The following is a 15,178-nucleotide window of genomic DNA, read 5'->3' on the forward strand; positions in this document are numbered from 1 at the left end:
AGGTTATGGAGAGATAAGATACCTGTTTGGGCTTGGAACACTCCCGGCTGGTCTGCTGATCTTGGCCTCTGGGTCTTGACCTTCTGCTCATCATCATCAAAGTCTGAAAACAACAAACAACTGCAAATATCAATAACTATGGAATGCAATTATCATCTTAATTATTGATGATGTAGACTATGTAAATCAGGCTCACATAATTTATCCAATATATACTGCAGATGTAAAGCCTGTTATCCCTTTATATCCCAGAGCGGACACGGACAGCCTGCACAGATTTCACTGAAATGGCAGCGGATGTATAACCTTCATAAAATAATACCCTGCTTGTGGACAAGCAGGGTATTATAATGGAGACATGAACACCATATCATGATTTTGAAAAAGGAAAAAGGGTATGTTGCCATTGACATTTCTGAAGATTTTGTTAGTTCTCTCTCTGTACTGACTGATTGGTTGAGGAGAGATAGAGCGAAGGGTGGCACGGTGGTGTAGTGGTTAGCACTGTCGCCTCACAGCAAGAAGGTTCTGGGTTCGAGCCCAGTGGCTGACGGGGGCCTTTCTGTGTGGAGTTTGCATGTTCTCCCCGTGTCCGCGTGGGTTTCCTCCAGGTGCTCCGGTTTCCCCCACAGTCCAAAGACATGCAGGTTAGGTTAACTGGTGACTCTAAATTGACCGTAGGTGTGAATGTGAGTGCGAATGGTTGTGTATCTCTCTGTATCAGCCCTGCGATGACCTGGAGACTTGTCCAGGGTGTACCCCACCTCTCGCCCATAGTCAGCTGGGATAGACTCCAGCTTGCCTGCGACCCTGCACAGGATAAGTGGTTACGGGTAATGGATGGATGGAGTTATGGCTAGCAGCGGCCGCTTCTGTTTACACTGGATGAGACAGTAGGCTATATGACAGTGATGATCAAGTTGATGTAACAAATGTCATAAAAATAATAATAATAATAATAATAATAATGAGTAATATTAGCATCATCCTATTTGTTAGTCCCCTTATAGTTTGTTTTATCTTGTTGGCTAAATCATTAACGTCTCAGCTGAGTTCTTATTATCTATGTGGTTTAGTGGTGTTTCATGAATAATCCAATACTGAATTATTTGCAAAATGTATAATAAATACTGCTTAAACACATTAAGAAGATATAAAATGTAATAAATACATCTGCATTTTTTTTCGCGGTCCGGTTTCCATCAAATCGTGCACTCTGACTGGCTCGCAAGCGGTCTGGAATCCTACGATCCGGACCCCGCTTACGCACCTTTGGCAACTCGCTCGTTCACAACAACAACAAACATAGTAGCCATTTTTTGTCAACATTTATTTTCACATTTCTCAGTATAATAGCATTAATTTTACAGCATGGATAGCGATAACAACAGTGTTCACAGCGAAAGCACCTGGTTTTGTGTCGCCTAGATCAAGTTTTTTATTTTTGGAAAATTCCGAGCTGATGAAGCTTGTCAAACAGGTTTTTGAAGCGCTTGTAGCAGGTTTGTTCTAAATACGGTTTCCCTTTCGGGCGCTCTCATTTTCTGTTAGAATTTGGTAAAGAAAAAAATAAATATGTTATTTACCAGCTTAAGGTCGGTCCGTATCGTGAAATACCGTGACATCGGCCTTGAAAATACTGACCTCGGCCCAGTATTTTCAAGACCTCGGTAACAGTATTTCACGATACGGACCGACCTTAAGCCGATAAATAATATATATGTATTATTCAAAACTGAAGTCCAAACTGGACCTGACTATAAGTGAGGTTTAGGGTGTATGTAAAGCTATGTAATTTAATATTCATAAATGTTACTAATACAAATTTTATGTCATATTGAAATACAATTCATGCTCTTTCAAACAAAACAGACTTGCAGTGATTAGTTTTCTAATGAAAACTGTTTATCGGATGATGAAAAAAACAAAGGATTTTTTTTTTCCTTAGTGAAATACTGCAGGGTACAGAGGGATAATGCACAAAGATGAAAACAGCTCACACTTTTGCCATCCAAAAACAACAGTCTATATACATACGAGCTCCATCCAGGACATGGCGAACCAAAACCGTGACATAAATCTAATACATGTGACTCATGAGGAAACTGATGAATTATTTCATTAAATTTGGGTGCTTTTTGTTTGTGAATGTGTCGATATAATAAAAAGAAAAATCACACGTTGGCTTGAAGATATGAAGTTTATCTTCTTGTGTTGAAAATCTTGCATTTTTCAGATGAAATACATCATGGACCGGAGTGATATATTTCCCGATATTTCACTCTGATGACGTCATTCCCAGTGTTTTCCTGTTGACTAGACACGCGTTGTTAAAATGGCAAACTGGTTCGAAATAACAATCCTTTTAACTTGCATTTCCATTTTTTGTGTGGATGTGTCCAAGCAATATACTAAAGAACATTACACACTTGCACAAAGATATGAAGTTTATCTTCAAGTGGTGAATGTATTCACGAGTGAGCGAAGGGAACGAGTGAAAATATTTTCAACACAAGAAGATAAACTTCATATCTTCATGCAACCGTGCAATATCCCCTCTCAATCTCTCTCTCGATATATATATATATATATATATATATATATATATATATATATATATATATAAACACAACCCCGATTCCAAAAAAGTTGGGACAAAGTACAAATTGTAAATAAAAATGGAATGCAATAATTTACAAATCCCAAAACTGATATTGTATTCACAGTAGAACATAGACAACATATCAAATGTCGAAAGTGAGACATTTTGAAATTTCATGTCAAATATTGGCTCATTTGAAATTTCATGACAGCAACACATCTCAAAAAAGTTGGGACAGGGGCAATAAGAGGCTGGAAAAGTTAAAGGTACAAAAAAGGAACAGCTGGAGGACCAAATTGCAACTCATTAGGTCAATTGGCAATAGGTCATTAACATGACTGGGTATAAAAAGAGCATCTTGGAGTGGCAGTGGCTCTCAGAAGTAAAGATGGGAAGAGGATCACCAATCCCCCTAATTCTGCGCCGACAAATAGTGGAGCAATATCAGAAAGGAGTTCGACAGTGTAAAATTGCAGAGTTTGAACATATCATCATCTACAGTGTATAATATCATCAAAAGATTCCGAGAATCTGGAAGAATCTCTGTGCGTAAGGGTCAAGGCCTGAAAACCATACTGGGCGCCCGTGATCTTCGGGCCCTTAGACGGCACTGCATCACATACAGGCATGCTTCTGTATTGGAAATCACAAAATGAGCTCAGGAATATTTCCAGAGAACATTATCTGTGAACACAATTCACCGTGCCATCCGCCGTTGCCAGCTAAAACTCTATAGTTCAAAGAAGAAGCCGTATCTAAACATGATCCAGAAGCGCAGACGTCTTCTCTGGGCCAAGGCTCATTTAAAATGGACTGTGGCAAAGTGGAAAACTGTTCTGTGGTCAGACGAATCAAAATTTGAAGTTCTTTATGGAAATCAGGGACGCCGTGTCATTCGGACTAAAGAGGAGAAGGACAACCCAAGTTGTTATCAGCACTCAGTTCAGAAGCCTGCATCCCTGATGCTATGGGGTTGCATTAGTGCATGTGGCATGGGCAGCTTACACATCTGGAAAGACACCATCAATCCTGAAAGGTATATCCAGGTTCTAGAGCAACATATGCGCCCATCCAGACGACGTCTCTTTCAGGGAAGACCTTGCATTTTCAAACATGACAATGCCAAACCACATACTGCATCAATTACAGCATCATGGCTGCGTAGAAGAAGGGTCCGGGTATGGAACTGGCCAGCCTGCAGTCCAGATCTTTCACCCATAGAAAACATTTGGCGCATCATAAAACGGAAGATACGACAAAAAAGACCTAAGACAGTTGAGCAACTAGAATCCTACATTAGACAAGAATGGGTTAACATTCCTATCCCTAAACTTGAGCAACTTGTCTCCTCAGTCCCCAGACGTTTACAGACTGTTGTAAAGTGAAAAGGGGATGTCTCACAGTGGTAAAGATGGCCTTGTCCCAACTTTTTTGAGATGTGTTGTTGTCATGAAATTTAAAATCACCTAATTTTTTCTCTTTAAATTATACATTTTCTCAGTTTAAACATTTGATATGTCATCTATGTTCTATTCTGAATAAAATATGGAATTTTGAAACTTCTACATCATTGCATTCTGTTTTCATTTACAATTTGTACTTTGTCCCAACTTTTTTGGAATCGGGGTTGTATATACACAGTGCTGAGCGTAAATGAGTACACCCCTTTGAAAAGTAACATTTTAAACAATATCTCAATGAACACAAACAATTTCCAAAATGTTGACAAGACAAAGTTTAATATAACATCTGTTTAACTTATAACGTGAAAGTAAGGTTAATAATATAAACTTAGATTACACATTTTTTCAGTTTTACTCAAATTAGGGTGGTGCAAAAATGAGTACACCCAACAACAAAAACTACTACATCTAGTACTTTGTATGGCCTCCATGATTTTTAATGACAGCACCAAGTCTTCTAGGCATGGAATGAACAAGTTGGCGACATTTTGCAACATCAGTCTTTTTCCATTCTTCAACAACGACCTCTTTTAGTGACTGGATGCTGGATGGAGAGTGATGCTCAACTTGTCTCTTCAGAATTCCCCAAAGAAAATAATTTCTTTACACCACAAAGGTGAAGGCTACAAGAAGATCAGCAAAGCTTTACTTATCAGTCAGAATACTGTAGCAAAAGTGGTACAAAAATTTAAGAAAGATGGAACTGCAACCCATCGTCCAGGTCGTCCACAGAAGTTAACACCTCGACAGGAGCGTCTTCTGATGAAAAGGGATGAAGAAAATCGACATGCAAGTTCACTGCAGTTATCTAAAGAAGTAGAAAGCCAAACTGGGGTGACTATTTCCCGTGACACAATACGGCGTACGCTGCAGAGGAATGGCATGCATGGATGCCGTCCACGAAAGAAGCCTCTCTTTTGTGCCTGGGCTTTAGGAGAGGCTTCTTTCGTGGACGGCATCCATGCATGCCATTCCTCTGCAGTGTACGCCGTATTGTGTCACGGGAAATAGTCACCCCAGTTTGGCTTTCTACTTCTTTAGATAACTGCAGTGAACTTGCATGTCGATTTTCTTTATCCCTTCTCATCAGAAGATACTCCTGTCGAGGTGTTAACTTCTGTGGACGACCTGGACGATGGGTTGCAGTTCCATCTTTCTTAAATTTTTGTACCACTTTTGTACCACTTTTGGGTTTGTGCTGGCATACAATAAATGCCTGCAAATTTCCCACCAATTCTGATTTGACACCCGTGACACAACAATGACTGTGAATTACGATTACAGAATTTTATTTTCTTTTATTTTTTCAATTTTAACTAAAAATAATAATCCCACATGGGGAATTCTATCATTTGTCTTGTTTTATATATCCGTTCTTGAATAAACAACTGAGGAAACGGGAAAATTTGTTAAGTGGAAAATAAAAGCACCAATATGATTGCTGTCTGATGGACTGAGAAATTAAATGAGAAATGCTTTAGTTCAGCTGACCAAGGTAGCGATCTGCAATGTCTCTAACAGACCTCAGTTTAATTCCCCAATTAATCCTAATTGTTAATTGAAGGCATTTAACTGGATAAAAGGTTCATATGAAACAGCACTGGTGCTTTGCTATGGCACATGCTATTAATTACAGATACCGTGAACTGTTTGTTACGAATATTAGCTCATTCTAAAGATGACTAAGTGCATAATAATTGTCTCCATATCTCACAGTCAATGTATGGAAGGTAATGCATATCGGCTAAAATGAGCCTTCTAGTAGGAACTTGGGATTACGCCTATGGATATATAACATAAGACTAAAGAAATATATAATGTAGGACTCATTTTTTAATCAGAATAAGAAATTCTTCTTAAATTTAGAAATAAAAACAGAAAGATTTGATGTGTGGCATAATTTGGAAAGGGCTGCACATGTCACAGCTCTGTAGCACTCCTTCCTAATTATACACTCACAATAAAACAGAGGATTTCCAGGCAATGGAGAGGGAATTCACAAGAAGACTATAAAAAAAACACGACATGAAAGAACCTCCAAGTCACTTTCTAAAGTACTGATATATATATATTATATATTATATATTGGATGGTTCGAACATTTTGATTTCGTGAAGGTTCACAGGAGTCATTTCTGAAAAGTCAGCATTTTCTCAGTCTGTGTTTTAATTATTAAATAACGAGTGGATGAATAGTTGAGAAATGGACCCAAGATATTTCTGTAAAGAATTTTGTGCTTAGTTAGGTCATATGATCTGTGTGAAGTCTACAGATTTTGAGTGGAGGGAATCAAATGTAGTATCACAGCCAACAGGATAACAAATTAATTTCCTTCTACATGTATCAAAAGTTTTAATATTTATAACACAAGCTCTAAATTTAATGAGAAAAGCTAATCATGAGATCAATTTTTGCGAAGTATATCAGCTAACCCACTTGCAATCCAAAGCTCAGTTCTGAATGAATGGATGTTCATCCATTCATTAATTCATTAAACAAACAAACAAACAAACCAAACTACAACCCTGATTCCAAAAAAGTTGGGACAAAGTACAAATTGTAAATAAAAATGGAATGCAATGATGTGGAAGTTTCAAAATTCCATATTTTATTCAGAATAGAACATAGATGACATATCAAATGTTTAAACTGAGAAACTGTATCATTTAAAGAGAAAAATTACGTGATTTTAAATTTCATGACAACACCACATCTCAAAAAAGTTGGGACAAGGCCATGTTTCCCACTGTGAGACATCCCCTTTTCTCTTTACAACAGTCTGTAAATGTCTGGGGACTGAGGAGACAAGTTGCTCAAGTTTAGGGATAGGAATGTTAACCCATTCTTGTCTAATGGAGGATTCTAGTTGCTCAACTGTCTTAGGTCTTTTTAGTCGTATCTTCCGTTTTATGATGCACCAAATGTTTTCTATGGGTGAAAGATCTGGACTGCAGGCTGGCCAGTTCAGTACCCAGACCCTTCTTCTACGCAGCCATGATGCTGTAATTGATGCAGTCAGGCCCGGCGCCGTGGGGGGGCGAAAGGGGGCGTCGCCCCCTCGTGGCTACAGCCCCGCCCCCTCAACGGAGACTCAGATCACTTAATTGTTTTCTTATGAAAATATAATGTATTATAGACGCATTAATAATTTGCATTTTCAAATACGAAATATTAAGTGGTTGCGCATTGCACAAAAATACATTTCACATAAATCACCTGTTTTAGACATAGATATGTAATGCTGACACAGCCGCGCACACACAGACCTGTGATAAGGACAAGGGGAGGGGTCGTGTGGGCGGGGGTTTTACATGTACACTTACAAGTGCCCTGTCTTTGCAATATCCTGTAATATGCAGTCAGTTTACGGGAGTAGTCTTTCCCCCACCGAATTAAACGAATTCAATCACAATATTGTGAATCCATTTTCTTTCTTTGTAGGCTAAGTTTATCTCTGTTTATGTTAGTGTATGTGTTCATATATGGTCTGCTTTGTGCGCAAATAGCGTAAGAATATGTGTCGTTGACGTCACCCCCCATGCAGCGGGAGTGAAAATTCATCAGTCCAGAGTGTTTAGTCCCCTACACGCCTAAACTGGGATCGTGGATTAAGTGGTTAGCGTTGACTCGGTGCGAGTCAGGAAGGCTATTACTGGTGCAGCCGCGGGGTCTGCTGATTTTTTTAAATTATGATTTTGGCCGCCGAGCCAAGTACCTTAGACTTGCATTGACGTTTTGTTTTCATGCCGCGGAGCTATTTGTATGTATTTTAAATGTAAAGGACTTGCCTGTAGGTTTGTGTGTGTTGTTTTATGTTTGGCATCTTTCCGGTTGTAACACGTGTCTGTGAGAAAATCGGAGGGGAGGGTTAACAGGTGGGCATGGGTGTTGATAAAGCGCAACTGCCCTGGTAATATGTCACATGATTTTCCCGGACTAAAGCAACCTTCGGGGCCGTGGTGGTTTTGTGGTTGGCGCAGTTAATTGTTTGAAACACGCTGTCAGACCGCCATCACTACTACACACTATATGAAAAATATTTGCCCCCTTGCGATTTCTAATTGCCCCCTTAGTAAACTGTTCCTGGCGCTGGGCCTGGATGCAGTATGTGGTTTGGCATTGTCATGTTGGAAAATGCAAGGTCTTCCCTGAAAGAGACGTCGTCTGGATGGGAGCATATGTTGCTCTAGAACCTGGATATACCTTTCAGCATTGATGGTGTCTTTCCAGATGTGTAAGCTGCCCATGCCACACGCACTAATGCAACCCCATACCATCAGAGATGCAGGATTCTGAACTGAGCGCTGATAACAACTTGGGTCGTCCTTCTCCTCTTTAGTCCGAATGACACGGCGTCCCTGATTTCTATAAAGAACTTCAAATTTTGATCCGTCTGACCACAGAACAGGTTTCCACTTTGCCACAGTCACAGTTAAATGAGCCTTGGCCCAGAGAAGACGTCTGCACTTCTGGATCATGTTTAGATACGGCTTCTTCTTTGAACTATAGAGTTTTAGCTGGCAACGGCGGATGGCACGGTGAATTGTGTTCACAGATAATGTTCTCTGGAAATATTCCTGAGCCCATTTTGTGATTTCCAATACAGAAGCATGCCTGTATGTGATGCAGTGCCGTCTAAGGGCCCGAAGATCACGGGCACCCAGTATGGTTTTCCGGCCTTGACCCTTACGCACAGAGATTCTTCCAGATTCTCTGAATCTTTTGATGATATTATGCACTGTAGATGATGATATGTTCAAACTCTTTGCAATTTTACACTGTCGAACTCCTTTCTGATATTGCTCCACTATTTGTCGGTGCAGAATTAGGGGGATTGGTGATCCTCTTCCCATCTTTACTTCTGAGAGCCACTGCCACTCCAAGATGCTCTTTTTATACCCAGTCATGTTAATGACCTATTGCCAACTGACCTAATGAGTTGCAATTTGGTCCTCCAGCTGTTCCTTTTTTGTACCTTTAACTTTTCCAGCCTCTTATTGCCCCTGTCCCAACTTTTTTGAGATGTGTTGCTGTCATGAAATTTCAAATGAGCCAATATTTGGCATGAAATTTCAAAATGTCTCACTTTTGACATTTGATATGTTGTCTATGTTCTATTGTGAATACAATATCAGTTTTTGAGATTTGTAAATTATTGCATTCCGTTTTTATTTACAATTTGTACTTTGTCCCAACTTTTTTGGAATCGGGGTTGTATATATATATATATATATATATATATATATATATATATATATATATATATATATATATATATATATATAAAATCAACCTGTTCTGGAAGGACCCTGACTCTGTAACATGACTAAGCAAGCAACGTGAAAACCAAGAAACCTCCAAACAGGTCAGAGACAAAGTTGTGGAGAAGTATAGATCAGGGTTGGGTTCTAAAAAAATATCCCAAACTTTGAATATCCCAAGGAGCACCATTAAACCCATTATAGCAAAATGGAAAGAATATGGCACTACTACAAACCTGACAAGAGAAGGCCACTCACCCCAACTTACAGACTGGGCAAGTAATCAGAAGGGCATTAATCAGAAATGCAATAAAGACACCAAAAATAACACTGAAGGAGCTGCAAAGATCCACAGCAGAGATGGGAGTATCTGTCCATAGGACCACTTTAAGTTGTACACTCCCCACAGAGCGGGGCTTTATGGAAGAGTGGCCAGAGAAAAGTCATTGTTTAAGAAAGCACGTTTGGAGTTTGTCCAACAGCATGTGGCAGACTCCCCAAACACATGGAAGAAGATTCTCTGGTCAAATGAGACAAAAATTGCACTTTTTGGCCATCATGGGAAATGCCATGTGTGGCGCAAACCCATCACCCTGAGAACACCATCCCTACAGTGAAGCATGGTGGTGGCAGCATCATGCTGTGGGGATATTTTTTATCTGCAGGGACAGGAAAGCTGGTCAGGACTGAAGGAAAGATGGATGGCACTAAATACAGGGCAATTCTGGAGGAAAACCTATTTGAGTCGGCCAGAGGTTTGAGACTGGGATGAAGGTTCACATTCCAGCAGTACAATGACCCTAAACATACTGCTAAAGCTACACTGGAGTGGTTTAAAGGGAAACATTTAAATGTCTTGGAATGGCCTAATCAAAGCCCAGACCTCAATCCAATTGAGAATCTGTGGCATAACTTGAAGATTGCTGTACACCAACGCAACCCATCTAACTTGAAGGAGTTGGAGCAGTTTTGCCTTGAGGAATGGGCAAAAATCCCAGTGACTAGATGTGATAAGCTAATAGAGATATACCCCAAGGGACTTGCAGCTGTAATTGCAGCAAAAGGTGTCTTTTTTCCATCTTAATTATTGTTTGTGTCACAATAAAAAAAAAAAAAAAAAAATCACCTTTAAAGTGGTAGGCATGTTGTGTAAATCAAATGGTGCTAACCCCCCCAAAATCCATTTTAATTCCAGCTTGTAATGCGACAAAACAGGACAAACACCAAGGGGGATGAATACTTTTGCAAGACACTGTATATATAATTTCAGAATGCTTGTTAACCTGAAGTAATCACCATAAGAAAATGTTAATCGAATTGTACATCTACCATTGAAGCATTTTTTACTGTGCTCATTATCCCGATCAAAGCATAAAAGTAACTTAACACTTACAGTTCAATGTTTGTCACCACTAGACCCAACTGTCAGTATTAAATTAAAACAAAATCAGTGATGTCTTGGTGGAACCAAAACTAAAATATCTTAGAGCAGAGGAATTTACGTGTAGGCATATTATAAATTAGCTGCACTGACAATTATGTCAGTGCCATTTTCTGTTGCAAATAAACTGCCCATAGTGACCTCCACTAGTTCATTTACACAAGGCTACATAAGAATTACAGAATCATTCAACTCGTGTCAAAGAACTCAGACTAACTTTGTAAAACCACTGGCGCATTAGACTCATTAGATTTTAGGCAAACACACTGAGACTGCATTTGGAATAACCATCATTGCAGAAATCGCTTGAGTAAAGATCAAATACTAATTGACCTCTTTCATGTTTCAATGATACAAATGCAAACGGAGCAGTTAATGGATTTGAAGACAGACCTTTCCTCCACAACATGAACACCTTCAAGAATAATAACTGAAGCATCACAATTTTGCTACAATGCTCATTTTTCCTGGAAATAAAAATAAAAAAATTCAACTTTATTTTTGAGAAACATGAAGACTACCTCAGAAAAATATGAGCAAAAGACGAACATGTAGAAAGCACGACTTTCAGTGAAGTAACTAGGGAGAGTATGGCTATGATTTTTATTATTATTTGACTATATCACTGTATTATACAGTAGATTATAATAATTTCAAAACTTAAGAATACTTCAGGGTCTTGTATCATTTTATATATTATATTTTACATAATTTTTTTCCGGGCGGCACGGTGGTGTAGTGGTTAGCGCTGTCGCCTCACAGCAAGAAGGTCCGGGTTCGTGGCCGGCGAGGGCCTTTCTGTGTGGAGTTTGCATGTTCTCCCTGTGTCCGTGTGGGTTTCCTCCGGGTGCTCCGGTTTCCCCCACAGTCCAAAGACATGCAGGTTAAGCCAGTATCTCACTGGGCTGCGACAGCTTGCAACAAATTGCAAACGGCATTCGCAAGAGAGTTTCAAAAGTGTCTTGAAACATTCACAGGGCTTCTCAATTTCCTCGCATGAGTCGCAAAGTGTCGCTCCTTCGTCGCTGAAATTTTGAACATGTTCAAAAAATTTGTGCGACAAAATTTCTCTCAAAATAGCCGCAAATGTGTCACTGGTGTCGCAAAGCCGTCGCAAACCCTTCTCAAGTCAGTTTCCGTAAGGCTTCCTCTACTTCCCTGCCTGCCGAGGGAAAGCTGGGCTGCGACACTATAAAATATGCGAATATCAATTCAGTGTGATTCCAAGTGAAAATTGTCGCTAATTCGCATATTTTATCGCAATTGTTGTGTCTCGAACTAGTTGCGGGCTGTCGCAGCTCAGTGAGATACTACCCTTAGGCTAATTGGTGGTTCTAAATTGACCGTAGGTGTGAATGTGAGTGTGAATGGTTGTTTGTCTCTCTGTGTCAGCCCTGCGATGATCTGGCAACCTGTCCAGGGTGTACCCCGCCTCTCGCCCATAGTCAGCTGGGATAGGCTCCAGCTTGCCTGCGACCCTGTAGAACAGGATAAAGCGGCTAGAGATAATGAGATGAGATGAGATATTCGGCTTAATCTTTGATTGTGAAGCATGACGGTGGTAGCATTGTGTTAAGTCTTACCCTTGGCCCCTTATTTTTTTGCCCTCTTTCCTTGGTCACTGACTTTTGGTCAACAATCTCATCTAGTTACTTACCCCATTACTAGTGCATCTCAAACAATTAGAATATCGTCAAGAAGTTCAATATTTTCCATCAGTGAAAATCTAATATTTTCTAGACTCATCACACATAAACTAAAATGCTTCAAGCATTTTCTATTTTAAGTTTGATTATTATGGCCTACAGCGCAGACGCACACAAAAAGTCTCAAAGTATGAGAGTATTTAATTTAGAGTTTGAGTAAAACAGTATAAATACCATGCATCTCTCGGTCTAGTTCAGTCCACGCAACCACAAATCATGGAGAAAACTGCTAACTTGACAATTGTCCAGAAGACAATCATCGATACCTTCCACAAGGAGGGTAAGCCACAGAAAGTCATTGCTGAAAAGGCTGGCTGGAAAAAGTGCACAAGCAACAGGGATGACAGTAGCCTTGAGAGGATTATCAAGAAAAGTTGATTCACAAACTTGGGAGAGCTTCACAAGGAGTGGACTGAGGCTGGTGTCAGTGCATCAAGAGCCACCATGCACAGGCGTCTTCAGGAAAAGGGCTACAACTGTCACATTCTGAATATCAAGCCACTCCTGAACCAGAGACAACGTCAGAAGCATCTTACCTGGGCTAAGGAGAGAAAGAACTGGACTGTTGCTCAGTGGTACATTTTGCATTCCATTTGAAATTAAGGTCCTGGAGTCTGGAGGAACAGTGGAGAAGCACAGAATCCAAGGTGTTTGAAGTCCAGTGTGAAGTTTCTGCAGTCTGTGATGATTTGGGGCGCCATGTCCTCTGCTGGTGTTGGTCCACTGTGTTTTCTTAAGTCCAAAGTAAGCGCAGCCATCTACCAGGAGATTTTAGAACATTTCATGCTTCCATCTGCTGACAAGCTTGATGGAGATGCCAATTTTCTTTTCCAGCAGGACTCAGCACCTACCCACAGTGCCAAAACTACTACCAAATGGTTTGCTGACCATGATATTACTGTGCTTGATATGTTCAGCCAACTCACCTGACCTGAACCCCATCGAGCACTGTCAAGATGATGAGAAACACCTGACCCAAAAATACAGACAAGCTGAAGGCCGCTATCAAAGCAACCTGGACTTCAATAACACCTCAGCAGTGCCACAGGCTGATCGCCTCTGTGCCGCGCTGCATTGATGTAGTAATTCATGGTAAAGGAGCCCCAACCAAGTATTGAGTGTATAAATGAATATACTTTTCAGAACTTGGATATTTCAGTATTGTAAATAATGTTTGATTGATCTTTGGAAATATTCTAATATTTTGAGAGACTAGATTTAAGTTTTCCATGAGCTTGAAGCCATAATCATCAAAATTAAAACAAAAGGCTTGACATATTTCACTTTACTTGTAATGAATATAGAACATATGAAAAGATACCTTTTTGAATTAAATTACGCAAAATGAACTTTTTCCACTATATTCTAATTGTTTGAGATGCACTAGTAAAAGTTATGTCCACAAGATGACATGTGAAAACCAAAACATCTCTGTCCATCGAGTTTCCAAGTCAAACTGAAATGTTTCGTGATTTCATGCCCCGTGATGTTAAACACACTGGCATGTTGTGTTGTCATGATCGGACTCTCAAATTGAAAGCTTTGACCTTACTTTTAAAAGTATTTACAAATCTAGAAAATCTAGTAAGAGAGACGTTTATAGAATATTCAAGTTACACCAAGTTGCAATATTCCACAATAAGCAGATGAATTGGTAATAGGTGAGGGTTTCAGGATTGGGTATAAAAGGAGCATCCACCAAGGCTCAGTCCGTGGAGGACTAGGCTGGAAATGACTGTTGAATGGCTGTGACCTTCAAACCCTCAGACAGCACTGAATAAAAAACCACCATGTTACTGTGATAAATATAGCCACATGCGCTTAGGAGTACTTTGGAAAATTGTCATTGAACACAGCCTGCTGCTTCATCGAGAAATGTAACCTGTAACTTGAACATTTTACAACATTTAAGAAAAATCCCAACTTTTCCATAAACAGGCTTTGTATGTTGGTATTGCACCATGCAGATGTGTCACATTAAGTTCTGCTGAAGTGAACAAGTGACATGCCAAATGAATGCAGGATACATGTGGCAGTCTTCTTGCCTACAGCAAGTATAAACAAGAAGACAGAGTCATCTATATCCCCCGCCCTATATACCAACTATATACCAAGTTTCAATATATTATTTGTCACATTTTTCAAGTTCTGCTGCAGGAACCCAACCCTACCTCTTTACACTGACCTCAGCAGCCCATGGCATAAACTCACCAGACCTTTGGTCCAGGTGAGGTAAAAATTAAAATTTCTCACATTTCTTTGTATCAAAAGGCACATATACATTACTTAATCAACACACATACCAACTTTCAAGGCCGTACCACTCATAGTTTTCAAGTTCTGGTCCGGAAACAAAACCTACCCTTAAGACTAACCTGAGAGACGAAGTCTGAAATTGTTTCCATGGAAACATGAAAAATTTCTCACATTTCTTAGTGTGAAAAAGGCACATCTACATCACTGTGGCAGCGGGGGCGTGGTCAAGCGTCGGTCTGTGACCGGAAGGTAAGTGGCAGAATCACTGCACCTGATGTCTGTTAATCTGTGTTTGTGTGTCTTCCCCAGTGACCGCGCCCTATATAAGGAGAGAGAGAGCAGAGGAAGGGAGCTCTCTCCCCAACTAGGCGACTTGTGTGTGCGCACATGTGGCTGGGAGAATAACGTTACGCTGAAAAGTGGAAAATAAAGAGTTTTTTTGGAACTCA

The 15,178-nt window shown here is 39.9% G+C and overlaps 1 protein-coding gene across 1 annotated transcript in view; it reads right to left on the bottom strand.

The window, feature by feature from the left end:
* The window catches only part of adgrb2 (adhesion G protein-coupled receptor B2), an 836,040-nt gene that overhangs the window by 549,321 nt on the left and 271,541 nt on the right, over positions 1-15,178 (bottom strand). The window contains exon 2 of the mRNA XM_060904734.1: positions 23-103. Within this exon, the coding sequence (XP_060760717.1) occupies positions 23-103 (81 nt within the window). The remainder of the gene's footprint in view (positions 1-22; positions 104-15,178) is intronic.

This window comes from Neoarius graeffei, chromosome 22 (assembly GCF_027579695.1).
Source record: "Neoarius graeffei isolate fNeoGra1 chromosome 22, fNeoGra1.pri, whole genome shotgun sequence".
Taxonomy (NCBI): Eukaryota; Metazoa; Chordata; class Actinopteri; order Siluriformes; family Ariidae; genus Neoarius; species Neoarius graeffei.